Source organism: Fundulus heteroclitus, chromosome 3 (genome assembly GCF_011125445.2).
Source record: "Fundulus heteroclitus isolate FHET01 chromosome 3, MU-UCD_Fhet_4.1, whole genome shotgun sequence".
Taxonomy (NCBI): Eukaryota; Metazoa; Chordata; class Actinopteri; order Cyprinodontiformes; family Fundulidae; genus Fundulus; species Fundulus heteroclitus.
The window spans coordinates 12,723,834-12,740,178 of record NC_046363.1 but is presented as its reverse complement, the minus strand read 5'-3'; the positions used below and the strand labels follow the sequence as shown (position 1 = coordinate 12,740,178).

The 16,345-nt window shown below is 39.1% G+C and overlaps 2 protein-coding genes across 3 annotated transcripts; both read right to left on the bottom strand.

The window, feature by feature from the left end:
* Positions 1-13: 13 nt before the first annotated feature.
* Positions 14-4,339, bottom strand: hint3 (histidine triad nucleotide binding protein 3). 2 transcript variants are annotated; one of them, XM_036130474.1, is made up of 5 exons: positions 4,143-4,339; positions 3,160-3,277; positions 2,946-3,015; positions 2,693-2,819; positions 14-1,244 (listed from the first exon to the last, which is right to left on the bottom strand). In XM_036130474.1, exons 1-5 carry the CDS (start codon positions 4,278-4,280, stop codon positions 1,188-1,190), a joined length of 510 nt encoding a protein of 169 aa, XP_035986367.1. In that variant the 5' UTR covers positions 4,281-4,339; the 3' UTR covers positions 14-1,187. The 2 variants fall into 2 exon arrangements, with proteins under 2 accessions (XP_035986367.1, XP_035986375.1); XM_036130482.1 differs by having other exon boundaries at positions 14-1,177; positions 4,143-4,332.
* A 3,012-nt stretch (positions 4,340-7,351) lies between these two features.
* Positions 7,352-11,134, bottom strand: LOC118559863 (nuclear receptor coactivator 7-like). The gene is made up of 6 exons (XM_036130408.1): positions 11,006-11,134; positions 9,859-10,005; positions 9,617-9,769; positions 9,419-9,514; positions 9,060-9,133; positions 7,352-8,939 (listed from the first exon to the last, which is right to left on the bottom strand). The coding sequence occupies exons 1-6, from the start codon at positions 11,117-11,119 to the stop codon at positions 8,801-8,803; spliced, it is 723 nt and encodes a 240-aa protein (XP_035986301.1). The 5' UTR covers positions 11,120-11,134; the 3' UTR covers positions 7,352-8,800.
* Positions 11,135-16,345: the final 5,211 nt, after the last annotated feature.

Here is a 16,345-nt window from a genome sequence, read left to right as displayed (position 1 = left end):
AGCAAACAGGCAGTGAGGAGCAACATTTTTAATTCTAAATTAACAATTAAAGTGCATATTAATTATACAACCCATGCTGTAGTGTTGTCACTTTTACATTCATTTATACACAGCGGTAAAACTATGACAAAGCCCTTAAATTCAATAAAAGATGGACACACCCTCAAAATTTAAATGCCTCAAAACAGATGTTTTTCAACTGGCGAGGACAGAATCCAACAGTTAAATCTCCATCATAAAATCATACCTTTTATTGTTATTCTGTTCTCTTTGATTATTAGGTTTTCTCAACTAATTGGGTTTGCTGTTTTTTCTGCTTTTAATTCTGAATTATGTTAATTCTGTAAATGTGGTTTTGCCTGAGGTATACTTCAGAAAGCTGATATTGAACACCAATGTCCATTTTTGCATATAGTCTATATAACAAATCATTGATATTTTGACATGTCAATCATTTAAATATCGTTTGCACTGCCTTTCAGTGCTTGTTATAGAGATGTTGTACTCCACCTCAGCTGTCAAAGTAATATTCTGAGGATTACAGGCTGAACAGCTGATATATTCAGAGGATACATGGAAAACATGTTTTAGAGTTATGTTTAACCTCAATATTCTAGCAAATGCTTTTTTTTTCCCTTTCTTTATCTTTACAACGAATGTCCTCTGATGTGACAGAAAATCAAAAAAGTTTTGAGCTCTGTCAAGGTTTAGATGTCAGATTCTGTTGGTGAAGACAAGCTTTGTTTTGCAGTTACAGTTTATCAGTCAAACTATCTTCCAGTTTAGATCAAATTCGGAATGAGAAGAATCTATCTTCTTGGTCCATAAACTCTGTTTTTATTCAAAGGTGACAGGTTAAGAGTGCTTTAATACTAATAAATTGTTCCTGGGACATCCTTCTGGCACATTCCAAAGAAACTGAAGAAGACTTGGCTTCATTCAAGCTTTGTTGTTCTAAATGTCTTCATAATGTCTTAGTGGCAGCAGACAATTTAAAGATAAAATACTGTCCTTAACTGTGGTTAATCCAGAAAGAATGTACTCCTGTATCAGCAAACATGTAAGCTGCAGCAAGGATGATTTAGGTCACTTTATCAAAATCCAGCGAAGTGAAAAATGGATCCAGAGTTCAGTTTGTCTCTCCTTTAGAGCTGAGAAGCTCTATCAGCTGATCTGCCTGCAAAATATTAGACAATGCAAACTGATGTCAGATATTCAGGATTATTTGTTCTTCTGTTTGTGTCCTGCAATGACAAAGTAGTGACATTTACACTCCAGATCACAATAAATCCAGGTTTTCCCCTTGATTGTGTGTAAACAAATAGAAAAACAAATTAATGAATAGTTTCCACAAATCTATCGCTCCATTGTTACCAACTTTGAAACTAGGGTAGTATCAGTAATTAAATAAGACATCTGGTCTTTGACGGAAGAATATTGCTTAATTTTAAATACAATAAATGGAAAGTCTATCCAAACTCAATCAAATTTAGCGACTGTGATTTCAATGAATACCAAAGCGAGAAAAGAGGTGGAATTAATCAGATATTTAAAAACAGAAAAACCTTTACTTAAAAACTAAGTTATGGAGGTATTTATATATTATTTTAATATTTATACAAAGACAAAAGAAAACAAATATCAGCTTATTTTAATAGTAGTTTTGAAATGGCTATTATGCATCAGATGTACTGTGACGCAAGAGTTAAGGAGTTCGTCCTGTAACCGGCGGGTTGCCGGTTTGATCCCCCTCTCCAACCATCTCTGTCGTTGTGTCCTTGGGCAAGGCACCTTCACCCGCATTGCCTGCTGGCGGCTGTCAGAGCCCCCGGTGGTGCTGATGACATCATGTCAGTCTGCCCCAGGGCAGCTGTGGCTACAAACAAGAGCTCGCTATGTGTGTGTGAATGAGTGTAATGTAAAGCGCTTGGGGGCCAAAAGACTTGATCAAGCGCTATACCAGTACAAGCTATTTACCATTTTACCATATACACGCTGAATTTGGATCAATGGGTATAATAGTCGTCTTAATAATAACTGACTTAGTATTTTAATACAATGCTGTTTTTGTTTGTTTTTAGGTCATTGATTTTACTATGGTTTTATTACGGTTTCATGCGACTGCTGTTTCATTTTAATTGTGTGCACACGTCTGTGGGTGTTTAAGGTGCTCTATACATATAGCTGGAATGGCAAGGCTTATGTGTGCATTAGTGAGAGTGATTGGGTAAAAGTGGCTATAGTGTTAAGGTGCTTTTAGAGGTCAATATGACTACATAAGTGCTGCATAAATTTAGTACATTCAGCCATAATTGGCACTGTAGGCATTTGCATTATACCCCGCTAAGAGCAAAAATAAATCTCAATATGAGTGATAGCTGGCCCAATCACTTCACTTGTTAGGTTTAGGGGACACAGTTACTTTTTTCAACATCCAAGTGTGATAAAAAAGCAAAAAAATATATATATTTTTTTCACATCACAGTGAATCCTGTGCAAAACAGAACTGTGAGAAATTACCCATTTTCAAAAGTCTGTATTATAAGTGGTTTTCCAAAACCTTCAATAGTAGCTCTAACAGAAAATACATGTTTATATCTGGTTCAGCTGACATGTCAATGGATTACCTGGGACTCAGAAGAATTGCATTTATTTATTTCAAATTGAAATTCTAAGCAATTTTAAAACTTACTGTGACAAACCAGTAGGAGTTGAGTCTGTAGACAAGGCGGGACATGAAGCCCATTTGACTGACAGGGGCCAGAACATGAAGGTGTAAGTGTGAGACGGAACAGAATGGCGGCCAATGAAAACCAAACCTGCAGACAAACGAAACATTCAACATATTTACCGTTACATCTGCTACACGTACTATATCACCACAGTTCACTCATCAAAAGCTGATCTACTAAAATCACTTCAGCACAACACTGAATGATGCTAACCTGACATCAGCGAGATCTGTTACGTTGTTTTTTTGTAACACATCCTTCCCAACATCAACCATTTGTTTCACTAGAAAAAAAAGAAGGGGATTTATTTACATATATATTTTTTCTTTTCAATAAAACATTTACTATTTACAATAAGTGTTTATTTGCAGCGGTCCTTTAATCTGAAATCTCTGCACAATTAATGAAAAATAATACGTAACCTTACCCAAAGGCACATGTTCTTTGTTGAGGGATTTACAGTTTCCAACATGTTTAGTTGGAACAACCAGGTAATGATGTGGAGCTCCAGGTTTAATATCCCTGAAACAGGAAATGTCTTCATCCTGTAACACATAACAAGGTCCAGAAATTACCAATCTGTAGTTTATAATCACCCGCATGTTAGCCTGTGGGGTTGGCATTATGCTTCTCCACCATGTACACACAGGGTTCCTTTAGACTTTAAACTTTTAAAAAAGTATAGAAGATGGAAGTACTTTCCTGGTCTAGATATGGAGAAAAATTAAATTTTAAAAAAGCATATGAAATACTGTAATATTGCATGTCCAAAAATGTATATCCTAAATAAATGTTGTATCCACCTATTCGTTCATCCATTGTGTATTCATCTGTCATCAATATGTTTGTCATCTATTCATTGTTCCCTCGTCTGATCACCCATTTATTAATCAATAATTCTGTTCATCCATTATACATCCATCCGTCATCAATCAATCATCACTCCATCCACCCACTATTCACCAATCCATTAGTCCATTATCCATCGATCTTACTGTCAATTATCCCTCACCCAGTAAGTATCCGTTCCTCCCGTATCCAACAATCTATCTGTTCACTAATTATCCATCTTTCCATCCCAATTTAAAGCGAGGCCCCTTCTTTTTACACTTGGGTTAAACGATCCTGATAATTCAGAAAATCTGACTATGGAAAAGTGAGGAAGTCTCACATGAAACAGGTGCAGGAAGACACACCTAAATCACAGGATGCACCGACAACACAGAGGCTGCACCACTAAAACACTGCTCTTCAAAACGCAGAGGACTAAAATATCTAAAGGTAAGATTACATATCTGTCCATGTGTGAAAGAAAGAATCCGCTGCCATGAATCTGGTCACAAAAAAACAAGCTAATGCTAGCTGACAGTAAGTCGGACAGAAGTAAAACAAAAAGCATAAGATTCTCACGCTGTGCAGCAGCTCTGTGCCCAATTCATTGTTTACAATCCTGCAGAAAATACACTTCTTATCATATCCCTCTGCTGGTGCACTGCTAGCTTTGGTTGTATCAGCCTGAACGGGCTGAGAAGGCAGATCCTCGGCCATTGTCAGGCAACGTCAACTGTCAATGCTCAGTCAGACCAGAAAAGTCGATCCCAAATGCGCCGTTCTCAGTCCGCTTCTCTCAGACTTCCCACCACTGTCAGTCCTTCTCGGGCTCACAAATGGCTTCATTCTAAGGCAACGGCCTCTTAACTAAACCGTAACCTTTCGAACAAATTTGGTTGACAAGTCCCTTAATTTTATATTATTTTTATCCTTGCCCAGGTGTAAATAAGAAAGTTTTCCTTCGCGCAGGCGCAAACCAAGAAAACAACGGGAAATCAGTCGGCGATTTCTTAAATTATTTTATAGGTCTTTGTGCATCATAGAAATTTATGGCTAAATAATCAGGAAACTATAATGCGGATTGGCTCTAAATTGAGTCCAAATCAAAAGGTAATAGAAGTAAAATAAATAAATAAATAAATAAATAAATATAAAATGAAAAATTATTTAATATGTGTGCACTAAAATTTATGTTGTGAAGTTTAAATGTTAAGTTACAAAATATGCAATGGTACTTGGAATGCAATGGAATTTAGATTTTACTCTTAAAAAAATCTGAAACTTTCAGGGGCATGACTGTTAGTTCAATCAGTGTGTGTGTGTGTTAGAGTGGCGACCTGTCATCTCAATTAAGGGCAGTAAACGTTTTAAAACCGGGGCTTCCGGTATAAGATAAAGCACCTTAAATTGTGTTACATAAGTTCATCCATTGACTTTATTCACTTACTTGATTTCTTATTTTTAGAAATGTTCCGACAGCATAAATACGCTCCGTACGTGTTGCATTTAGCCAAACAAAAAAAGTCCTCCATGTTGGGAAGTAGCACAGGAGCCCTGACAAAAAAAAAAAAAAAAAATCGTTTTCTATTTACTTTGGATTTCACTATAATTGGACAAAAGAGGAAAAATGTAACTTTCATCCGAATGGTGGACGTTATAGAGCCATTTTCTGTTATTGCAACTTCTCAGCACCAGGGGGAGTAGAAGCGCCACCTGTCACTATCTCCACACCTAATCCTGATTCAGGTGTGATGAGATGGGACAGAGGCAAATAGTTTTGTTTGTTTGTTTGTTTGTTTGATTTTACCGTGTAATGTATAATCGAGACTGTAATGGAAACTTTTGGCTTCTTTTTTATTCTATAGATTATTGAAACTTGAGATAGAGGCAGTTACTGCATGAACCTTGTTGAAATAAGAACAATAAATCACATTGTTTCATTACAAGAAGGTTGAAGAACACAGGATTTGCACACTTCAGAACAGCTGTCAGTTCACCTCCTGTGATGGAGGAGCTTCAATTAGAGAGCTTTGGCTCCACACATGAAAAAAAAGACTGTGAGTCTGATCCAAAACCTTTGCCTGAACTGGATACAGAACTCAAGACTGGGTCTTCAGATCTTGTTATAAAACATGCCGTTAAAATGAAAGACTCATGGGGGGAAAAAAATCACTTTTGCAAAATGAAAGAAAGCTTACATTGCAGAATGCTTCTGTAGTTAAAGAGACATCTGTGGGTTTGGATGATGTTTCTTTTGTTAAAGACTTGAAACATATATGTTGGTTAATTTTGCTAAAAGCCAACAGGAATCTTAATAATAATAGCTTCCAGCTCCTGTTTCTAGCGCTTGTTCCTTGACCTTTCATGGGGTCAACAGTAAGAACACTATTGTGGGGAGGAAAGGAGCCTCAGACAGCTGTGCAATTTTCGGACAGCAGATGGCATTACATGACAGAAACGCACATGGATGATGCGAGTGATATCCGGATCTCCAGAAAATTAACTACAAAGTGCGCAATCTCTTCTCTCTGGCCATTTTCGTTAATTTCCATAAGGTGGGCTGTGCTTATATGTTATGTCACGCAAAGGATTATGGGATTCCTTATAGCTCCATACTGACGGTAAGGGACATTGTGAGGTTCCTATGCTAAATTAGCCACAAGGGGGAAGCATACAAGCTCCTTTTCCTATCTCCTTCCTTAATGACTGCATTATTCTGACAGCGCTTATCATGGTGACCACTGATGCACTTGCACTTTGGCTAAAGAGTCCTTAAGCATTAGATGAATTCAGATGAAGCCCGTTGGAAGAGAAGGCTGATTGATTGAGACAACAAATGGAGAACCTTGAAATTGAAGCTGAAATTGCTGCACCTACATCAGAACTTGCCGTTTTGAATCAAGTCATCATTCTGATGGAACAGAATCCTACCTGTAAAAGCGACTGGCTGTTAACCCAAAAAAGACCCTAATGAAATAGAAACAGCCAAAACACTTTATGCCACATGAAGGAAATATCCCATAACAGAGCATTCTGTCGGTAGAACGAAGGTAAATGACAACAGACAAAAGTGCCAATCACGAGCCAGAGCCAACCTCCACTGTTCAGACTCACCACCAAGGAGCTCTCCACCCTGCTCAACAACCACTGCTTCCTTTAACGCTCTCTGATTCAGACCAAGATGCATCTGGAGATTTCTTTCTACTTCTAGAGAAACAAAAATTATATGATGACACTTCTTGTTGAAACTCAAGTATCACACTTTCTACCACAGCGAAAAATTCCTGTGTATAATGGGGATCCCCTACGGTTCGAAACCTTAAATAAAGCATTTGAGCAAGGTGTGGAATCAACAACAAGGAAGCACGATGACTGTTTATATTATCTGAAACAATTCACATCAGGACAGCCAAAGGAGTTGGTAAGGAGCTCATAGCATTTGCCTTCAGAAAGAAAATACATTAAAGGCAAGGGACTTCTACAAGAGAATTTTGGGAATGAATTAAAAATCACTGCAGCCCATATGGACCAAATAAATACACGGCCTGCTATAAAACCCGAGGATGTTAAAGATCTTTAGCATATGCACTGTTTCTGCAAGGTTTTTGCAGCTGCATTGTGGCAGACATTTTTGAGTGTAGTAATTGAGGTATTATGGAACAAAGAGGCTTTGAGAAAGCGAATCGTTTGGAAGGCTAAGATAAGTGTAATCACTAAAAACTGTCAATATTCAGAACCACAGAGTCAATGCCTTAAAAGATGCACATCAGCCTTGGTATGTTGTATTTTGAAACTGGTTTATTGTTCTTGAGGTATCGATAAAAAAACTAACACTAAGTTTTAACAGCATAGAGAACATTTTTCATTTGTTTTTTAAGAACAAAATCAGCAGTAGCCCCAGCACCACCTGATCAGCTGTACAAAAATGTTCAAGTAAACCAACCAGAAATACACAGTAGACTTTGCTTATTTATTTGAGTAGACAAAAACCGTACACAAGAGTAGCACTGCTTTAACATATTTTTACTGAAGTAAAAGTAAAAAAGTTGCCGACCAAGAAATTGGATGACAGTCATCTGTCACCATCCAACTCTGGTCACCTGCCTTCACATACCGGCCTCATTCACCCACTCACTGCCAGATCGTAGCATCACCTCACATGTGCTCTGCCTCTGTGGTGTTTTCTGCTCAGGTCTGGTTCTGTCAGCAACTCCTGGTCCGTCTATCTGTAAACCCTTTTTAATGTAACTCTGTGTTCAGCTGAATTTCGGGTTCACGCCTACAGTCATTACAGATATAAAGTACAAATTCTGGTATTTTGAAAAGTAAAAAATATATATATATAAAATAAATTCAGACAGGAGAAACCCTTTTCTGATTTTGTTTCTACATAACACCAGTGAAACCAATGCTTACAGCAGTTACTACGTATATTAACGGTTTACTATAGGTTTTCTTTATCTCCAAAAATAACAGTAAAATAACAAAGCTTTCGTACCAACAAGAAGTCTCACTTATAATAGAAACTGTAGGTGTGTGTCTCTCTGGTGCATTTTTGATTAAAACAACTCTTTCCTATATTAAGTGAAAAGCTACTTATTTTCCTAAAAACATTTTAGACAAGAACATAGAAAACTGAAAAAAATATTCCAGACTTAACACCTAATATTTGCTTCCACATAAAAGCTGCAAGTTCTTGTCGTGACAGTTTCATTGTACTTTTTTTCACCTATTTCATTTATTTGGTTCTCACTTCCTCATATACACAGAAATAGGTCTTATCCTATTACAGTGCCAGTACCAGAAAATAAATTATCTTACTAAAGAAGATACCCACATATACAACCATTCCCCCTGCAAACACGTTAAACGCTTATTTGCAATTATATTATTTCTGTCAATTAAAGATCTATATAAAACTTAAAAGTTTGAAAACTATTTAACAAAACAAGTTGTGCTGTGATTCTTTACACAGTCAAAGCAGGCCACTGCCTGTACAAAGCTTCCAACCGTCTCTTTACCAGCTTTGCAACGAGCTGTTCATGTTTCCTCTTGTCTCTAAAGGTCATATTTCCACCGACCACCAAGCGCCTTTGCAGAGCCAGCCTAACTGGCTTTGAACAGTACGTGGGATGCTCTGATCCTGGTGCAGCGAGCTAAGGCTCTGTCCGGACACAGCATTCAGTTTGGAGCGTCTTTACTTCACTGGAGAAACCACGTTTGCTTGAAGTTGCCTTTCAGATCGGCACAGTCCAGACTTCAACATCCAGAACAGTAAAATCTTCATGTGTGGAAAGAGGAGCGTTGTGGAAGGTAGGGCAGGAGAAGCTCGCACCGTGGTACAAATCAGAGTCCAGCCAGAGACCAAAGCACCCCCTTAAAAAGAGAGAACATACACATTGAATCTTTGAAACATATTGCAGCGCATTAATAAACATCTGCCATTTAGCCCCTTTGAGCATTTCTCTGTTTAACCCCAAACACAACTCAGCTTACCCTCCTCCTCCAATCTGCAGGGATTCCCAGTTGCCGCTCACAAAGTAGGAGTTCTCCCCGCTCCACCTGTAATGCTAAACAACATTCAGACAAAAGATTTCAGGCTTTAATTATGAATTCATTAAGTTATTTTTATTCAATGAAGTAGAAAACACTTTTCCATCCAAGTAATAAAATCATTTATGCCTCCCTCCAGTTAGTGCTAGTATTAGGTTCACATTTTTATGCTTCTCTTAGAGCTGTTTTTGTCTGGTTCAAGTTTGACTATTAAAAGCGTGAACTTGAATATTTACTAATACTACATTTATTAGAGCACTTTCAGAGATAAAAACATCTCTAAAAATGAAATCCACCCCTACCTGGAAGTCGGGGCTGAAGCTGAACAAGAAGGTCTCGCCAGTGCCGTAGAAATATTTGCTGACTCTTAATGGATCCGAACAAAAAGCCCCAAAAACCTGAAAATAACATGAAATCTATTTGTTAGTCAGTGTTTTTGTTTTTTTCTTTCCTTTTTGAGGTTAGGAAGCCGATTCAAACCATAAAATCAAGATGCAAACCTTTTTGTGCATGTCTTTGATGACCAGCAGCACAGGGCTGTCCAGACCAGCCATGTTTCTGTAGAGAGTCCTCAGGCTTGTTCCATGGATGGCGGTGCTGTACACCAGCTGCCACGGATAACACTGGGCCTTTGGAGGCATGTGAGCAGCAAGCTGTTCAGGATAAGCAGTTTTTGATCAGATGACATCCTTAGACATCCTACTGGGGACCTGCCAGTATAAACCAGCACTAAGGAACTTACCTTCTGGAGGTGATAATCATCTAGCAGCTGGCTCTCATGTTTCAGGACAGGGAGTGCATCCTCCGTCTCCTGGTACTCACTCTCTGGCTCAGACTCCACTGAGTTGCACAGACTCACGCTACGCTTTGAGTCCTTCACTGTGATGATCTGCAACATGACAGAAGGATGCAACAAGTTGAGAATAATATATATATAGATATTTTTATTCTGGGCCGTTCTTATATATACTTTCTAAAACTGTTCATCCAAGTGAACTTTTAAAAGTTCCACCTGTAGCATTTACAATTTCTACTCCTGAAACACGTCATTGAACAGAATGGTGAAAAGCACAACCAACACAAAACCTTTTGTCATCATCGCATTGCGGGAATATCTGAGAAACTCAGAAGGGTTTTCTCTGAACCAAACATGCCGCTGCATTTGAGACCAAACCAAACTCTCTAACAGAGATTGGTTCCTCCTATAGATGAAGATCCCAAACACAAACACGTTTATGCAAGTTAGTACAGAGAGGAATATCCAGACCTCTATACTGGAGAAACTAAACAGCCTCTCCACAAACGCATGGCTCAACACAGGAGAGCCGGCTCACACTCAGCTGTCCACCTACACCTCAAGTTCCTATGTTGGACAGAGAAGATAGATGGTTGAAGAGAGGCTGAATGAACTCATTAACCTAAAAAAAAATGGAAATGTTTCTAAACAGTGGAGGAAGCCTCAGATTTCAACTTTCAAAAAGATGCAGTCCAGCATTAAGTCTGATGCCTCGACAGTTTCAGAACAATTCACTCCTTCTAACATGTGACCTCTCATAGAAAACATCTGTGAGCCATGCTAAAAACAGTAATAATGTCTTATTTTTAAAGGAGGCCAATGTGTAAATTACATTCAGTTATGCAGAACGCCATTTCCTTACAGCTTATAAACTTGGAACTTCTCCCTCACTCGCTTTGAATTGAAATAGTTCTTTAGATGAAGAAGGAAGTGTTTTAAACAACAAGAACTGAAGTTGTTGTTTTTTAACCAATTCTGGATTTCTTATGCCCTGTCCTGGATGACTGAGTTCTTCAGCAGATATAAAAAAAAAGGTTCCCATTTAATTGCACATAAACACACACATTTAACTGAGCAAATAAAGTCATCTTACCTCAACATGTGGCTCCATATAGGTTCTGGCAAAGTAAAGCACCGTGATGTGTTCCTGTCTTTTCCTCATACCTCCTATTTTCTGTCTTATTCTGCACTCTGCTGCTCCCCACATCTGCTTTCTGAAGGCATCTGTTAGTACTTATAAAGCCCACGCTAGGCTGACGTTCATTGGCTGGGAACTAAGTTCCTTGGTTGATTCTGCCAATGAGCTTTGATTTTCTTTCTGACGGGAAATAGAAGCCTGATGCTGGGATACATTAAAAATGGTTACGGATGATGTCCATATAAGGAAGGTGGACTTACCAACAATCCCAGGGACAACTACCAGACTCCACGCGTCTTCCAGTTACAGGAAAAGGGAGGAGGAAAAGCAACAAACTTTGTCCGCTGCAGGATTTTAGCTGTGGTGCTGGTCTTTCCTAGAGTTGCAAGAGTTGCAGAGCTTCTTTCTGCTTGTTTTGTAGATTTCTAGTGGCCTCTGCAAAAAGACGGTGTAGAGCAGGTTTTAACCTCATGAATGTAAAGGCAAGGATAATAGAAATTAGAGAAATGTTTACTTCTTCAGCTGCAATGAGGCTGTTTATGTGATGTATGTTATTCATGCTTTTATTACATCCAGGTTGGACTATTGCAATTCATTATATAGAGGCATGGATAAATCACAGATGCAGCGACTTCAATTGATCCAGAATGCAGCGGCTCGGCTTCTTACAGTAACCAGGAAGCGTGACCATATAAGGCCTATACTGGCCTCTTTACATTGATCACCTGTCTTTTATCGAATAGATTTTAAGATTCATTTATTAACCTATAAGGTCTTAAATGGATTAGCTCCCCCTTATCTTAGAGACCTTTTAAAATTCCAGTCAGTGTCGAGAAGTCTACGTTCAAATAATCAACTACTACTGACAGTTCCTCGGACTCGACTTAAGAGGAAAGGAGATCGGGCTTTCTCTGTTGTTGCTCCAACTCTGTGGAACAATTTACCTCTTCAAAATAAATCTGGCCATAGCCTGGATCATTTTAAATCGCTTCTTAAAACTTATTTTTATTCTTTGGCTTTTATTTGAAGCAGCGTTTCCCATTCTGTTTTGTTGATTGTTGTTGTCTTTTTGTAAAGCACTTTGGTGCAGTTTTATACCTGTTTCTAAAGTGCTATATAAATACATTTGACATTGACATTGATGTATATTACCATGCCTGAAACAGGACAGTGCTTTGCAAAAGTGCATGTAGCCAGTGGCTTTTTACAATTTTTTCATGTCACAATACATTTGATGGAGATGTTTTGTGTTAGACAAACACAAAGCAGCATGGAATTATGAAGTGAAAGGAAAACATAGGTTTCACTTTTTTTCCGACTAAAAATCTGAAAAGGGTGACGTGCAGTTATATTCACTCGCCCTGAGTCAGTGATTATTATTATTATTATTCTATTTTTTTAAACACCTTTTCCTTCAATTACAGCGGCACAGCAGGGAAATCCATAAACACGAACAATGTCTATGACATAGTAATTTGGTATGAAACGCTGGACATCCACAGACAAAAAGGCTTTCAATGATCTGGCTCTGTCTGACTGACTGCAGCATGATTAGGAAGGAGAGGAAACAGGTGAATGAGAAGAGTTGATTGTAGCAGAGCAGAGTGGCTCACAGGTGCAGCGCATAATCCTTAATGACAGCTGGCAGAGGACGTGTGGCAAAACGCAGGCAGCAGGCGGGAAAGAATCCCAACATTTATGTAATATATGTCAAAGAAAAACAGAAGCAAATTCTAACAATTTTTATGTATCTTTGATGAGGTTTAGTTTGAATGCATGAAAACATTCCTCCATCATGAGGAAATACAACGTCGCTACTGAAATTCAAATGTGAATGAAAAGGTTTAAACAGGCCCAACAGCAGAAAAAAACAACCTAAATTTTAATATGTTTCCACTGCAGGCAAATATGGCCCAGATGTGATTTTTCTTTTTTTCTTTTCTTTGTTTTTTTTTTTTTTGTTAGTTGGGGGGGTTGTCACATGACCAGGTCATGCTGTCAAACCATTGGGAATGTTAAGATCTGGCCATATCTGGGGGTTTTCCGAGTCAAATTTCAGCAACTTCCATACGTGGTGCTGAATCCAACTGGAGATTTTCCGCAGGGAGTTCGTCCTGAAGACCCACCGAGATCAGGAGGATGATCTGGAGGTCAACAGCGCAATAGTAACCTTGAAGGTCGATGGCACAGGATGTCTGGAGGCCAGCAACAAAAAATGTCTGGAGGCTGGCATGCAGGAACTCTGGAGACCAGCAGTGGCTGGAGTGAAGTTCTGGGGTGCCACCAGTGGGCAAGGAGTACCCATGGAGAACTCTGAATGCAGCCCACTAAGGGATGTGGAGGATCCTCTGGCTGGACTCTGGAGATTGGAACCCATGGCAGGACTCTGAAGACCAAAGAGGAGGTCAGGTGACTGAAATCCAAAGAGGAGCTCTGGAGAACATGTGGCTGTACCACTGGAACCCATGGAGGAGCCCCGGAGAGGTCAGCAGAGGCAAGTCCACCTGGACACACTCGTCGGAAAACTCAGGAAGAGGAACATAATCCTCAAAGCCTTCACATAACACAGGAGTAGGAGGTTGTAATGAAGTTGATAAGAATGAACAAGTGGTACAGATGGCAATGATCAAGGTATCAGTTACGAGGAAGCTAATGGAGTGAAGGTGATAACTGAATCAGGAGTGGAGATGGTGGTAAAGATGATAATGACAAATCTGGGGATGTAGATGGTGATAGGGGAGATAATGACGGTGAAGATGACTGAGCTGAGGGCTGATCCACAGCAGGAGTTGGCACAGCCACAACGTGGAGGGTGGAGCTGGCGCAGGGGTGATGTGAAGGTATGGAGCAGGCCTTGGTGCTGGTTAGTAAGCAGAGTGTGTCGCTGAAGGAGAGAGGAGAGATATCCCTGTGGGGTGGTACGGGAAGGGGGGGGGGAAAGCAATGAAATCTTCCACATTGAAAAAAAATGTTTGTCCCCACCACTTGCTTTATTCTTTCACTTTTACTCAACATGTGCTTGAATCCTCATTTAATTGAGAGCAAAGGAGACCACAGAGAGACACGGTTTGCTTAGGAGTCCTACTTTTGGACCAGATCTACTATTGCATCTGTTTTCAGACCTCTAAGCGCATTCCACTCAGGTTTGCATCTATCTGCAAATACATTTGTGCATCTGCCCATCAACAATATTCATCTTGCAGCTACATTGTCACAATAAGCTCTGTTTTGGTGATTTAGACAGTGTTGTATAGTAACGAAGTACAAATGCTTCACTACTGTACTTAAGTATATTTTGGAGTACTTTATACTTTTTTTGAGTATAACATTTTTTGATTACTTTTACTTTTACTTCGATATATTTCCGAACTTAATAGCATACTTTTACTCCAATACATTTTCAATGTTTGGTTTAGTTACTCGTTACAAAAAAAGCGAGGCATCAGCGTGCTCATTGGAACTGGAAGTGGATTTGTTTGTTTTTTTTAAACTCGGAGTGGCCATCTTTCAATTAGTACTATCTTTGATGTGTCAATCATAAAATTCAACCAATCAAATCAACAACTGAAGGCAACATGCTAGCCAATCACAGCTGGAGAGGGGCGGGTTGCTGGGTCAGACGTTCAGCCTTCAGAGAGACGCCGCGGCTCAGCTGTGGTCACCATCGGTGTCGGTAGAGCAGGATGGATGTTCGGTCTGATTACCAAATAACTACAAGAAGAGACAAAGAAGCAAGCGAAAGCGAGCTGGAAGCAGCGCTATTAATTTCTGTTTGAAACATCAGCATTGAAGTCAACTCTGGGGTAAACATTCACAGCTGTTTGAGGAGGAGACAGAAAGAGCCATTCCTAGCGATAACAGAGACAGTGCAGGTGGAGGGGCTTGCTGCCCGATTGGATAGTCTGAGAATAGTCGCTCAGAGACAGAACACAGCGTTAATTTCAATGATCCTGCGTTATGGCCAACAAAATTACTGATACTGATCGAATGAATGTTGTGCGTTTAATGGCAAAAAGGAAGCCTTTCTCAGCAATGGAAAATGAACTGCCAGCAGATTCAGAGGGCAGAGAATTCCCAAAGTATCTAACATATTCTACCTCCTGCAATGAGGGACTGGCTAATATACAGCAGGTCAAAAAAGGCCATATTTTGGCTGCAGTGCTTTCTGTTCTCTTATGAAGAAAAGATCAACTAGTGCACTAAATTCAATAGATGGGTTGAAAATATCTGTATAAAATACAGAGATTTCCAGGGCATGAAGTATACAGTTAATTAGACTTTTTTTAGTGTGTGTGTGGTGTGGTGACAGCAGGAGTGGGGGGGGGGGGTAACTAAGCCTGGTTTATCACTTAACCATGTTCTTAGTATACACCCCCTTTGCCTGCACTTGGTTGTGTACAATTTTTAAGTGTATAGCACTGACCTTGCGTAAAGAAGGAAAACTGAAAGCGTATTTTTTGTCTAAACCTAGTCTAAATTTCTCCTGCACTTGGTTGTTTATATTATTTTAAGTGAATTTGACCTTCAAAGTTTACCAAAATATAAGAAATATCATTTAAATTGCATTTGCTTTGTTTTACTTTTTACCTATACTTTTTATTACATTACTTAATTACATCTATTTTACAGTCATTTTCATATTTAAGTATAAGACATTTCAGATACTTTAAGACTTTTACTCAAGTAAAATTTCAGTCAGTGACTTGGACTTTTGCCAAAGTCATATTTTGGAGAGGTACTTATACTTTTACTTGACTCCGAAATTTCAGTACTTTATACAACACTGGATTTAGAATGGAATCAGAGATCATATGCTTTTTTTCAAGAATCTAAAAATGAATTTAAAGAACATTTGTGTTGTTATATAAAACTACACTAAAAATGCACAATTGAATTTGTTATTGGGCATTGGCTACCATAGTTGTTGGGAATTTTCCTTCATTGTTTTCTCTCACTCTGTTACATCATAATGAATGGAGCTACACATGCCAGTGACACCTGCAAGGGAGAGGTAGAAGAGACGTAAACAAACACACCAACCTACACACAGATCTGAGCTGATGACAGACAATTTACTTAAAAGGTGTCATGATTTGTCTTTGGATGAACCCGGACACAGCACGCACGCACAGAGCTTGTTCTTGAAGTGAGTTTTATTGTACAGAATGGAGGGTTAATGACGAGAGGAACCAGAGTCTTTATGGACGGAGATGAAGGGTGCAGAAGCTGGCTGACAGGAGGAGCGCGGGGAGACTGACCGGGAGGAAACTCTGGAGCGGTGGACTTGAGACCGTG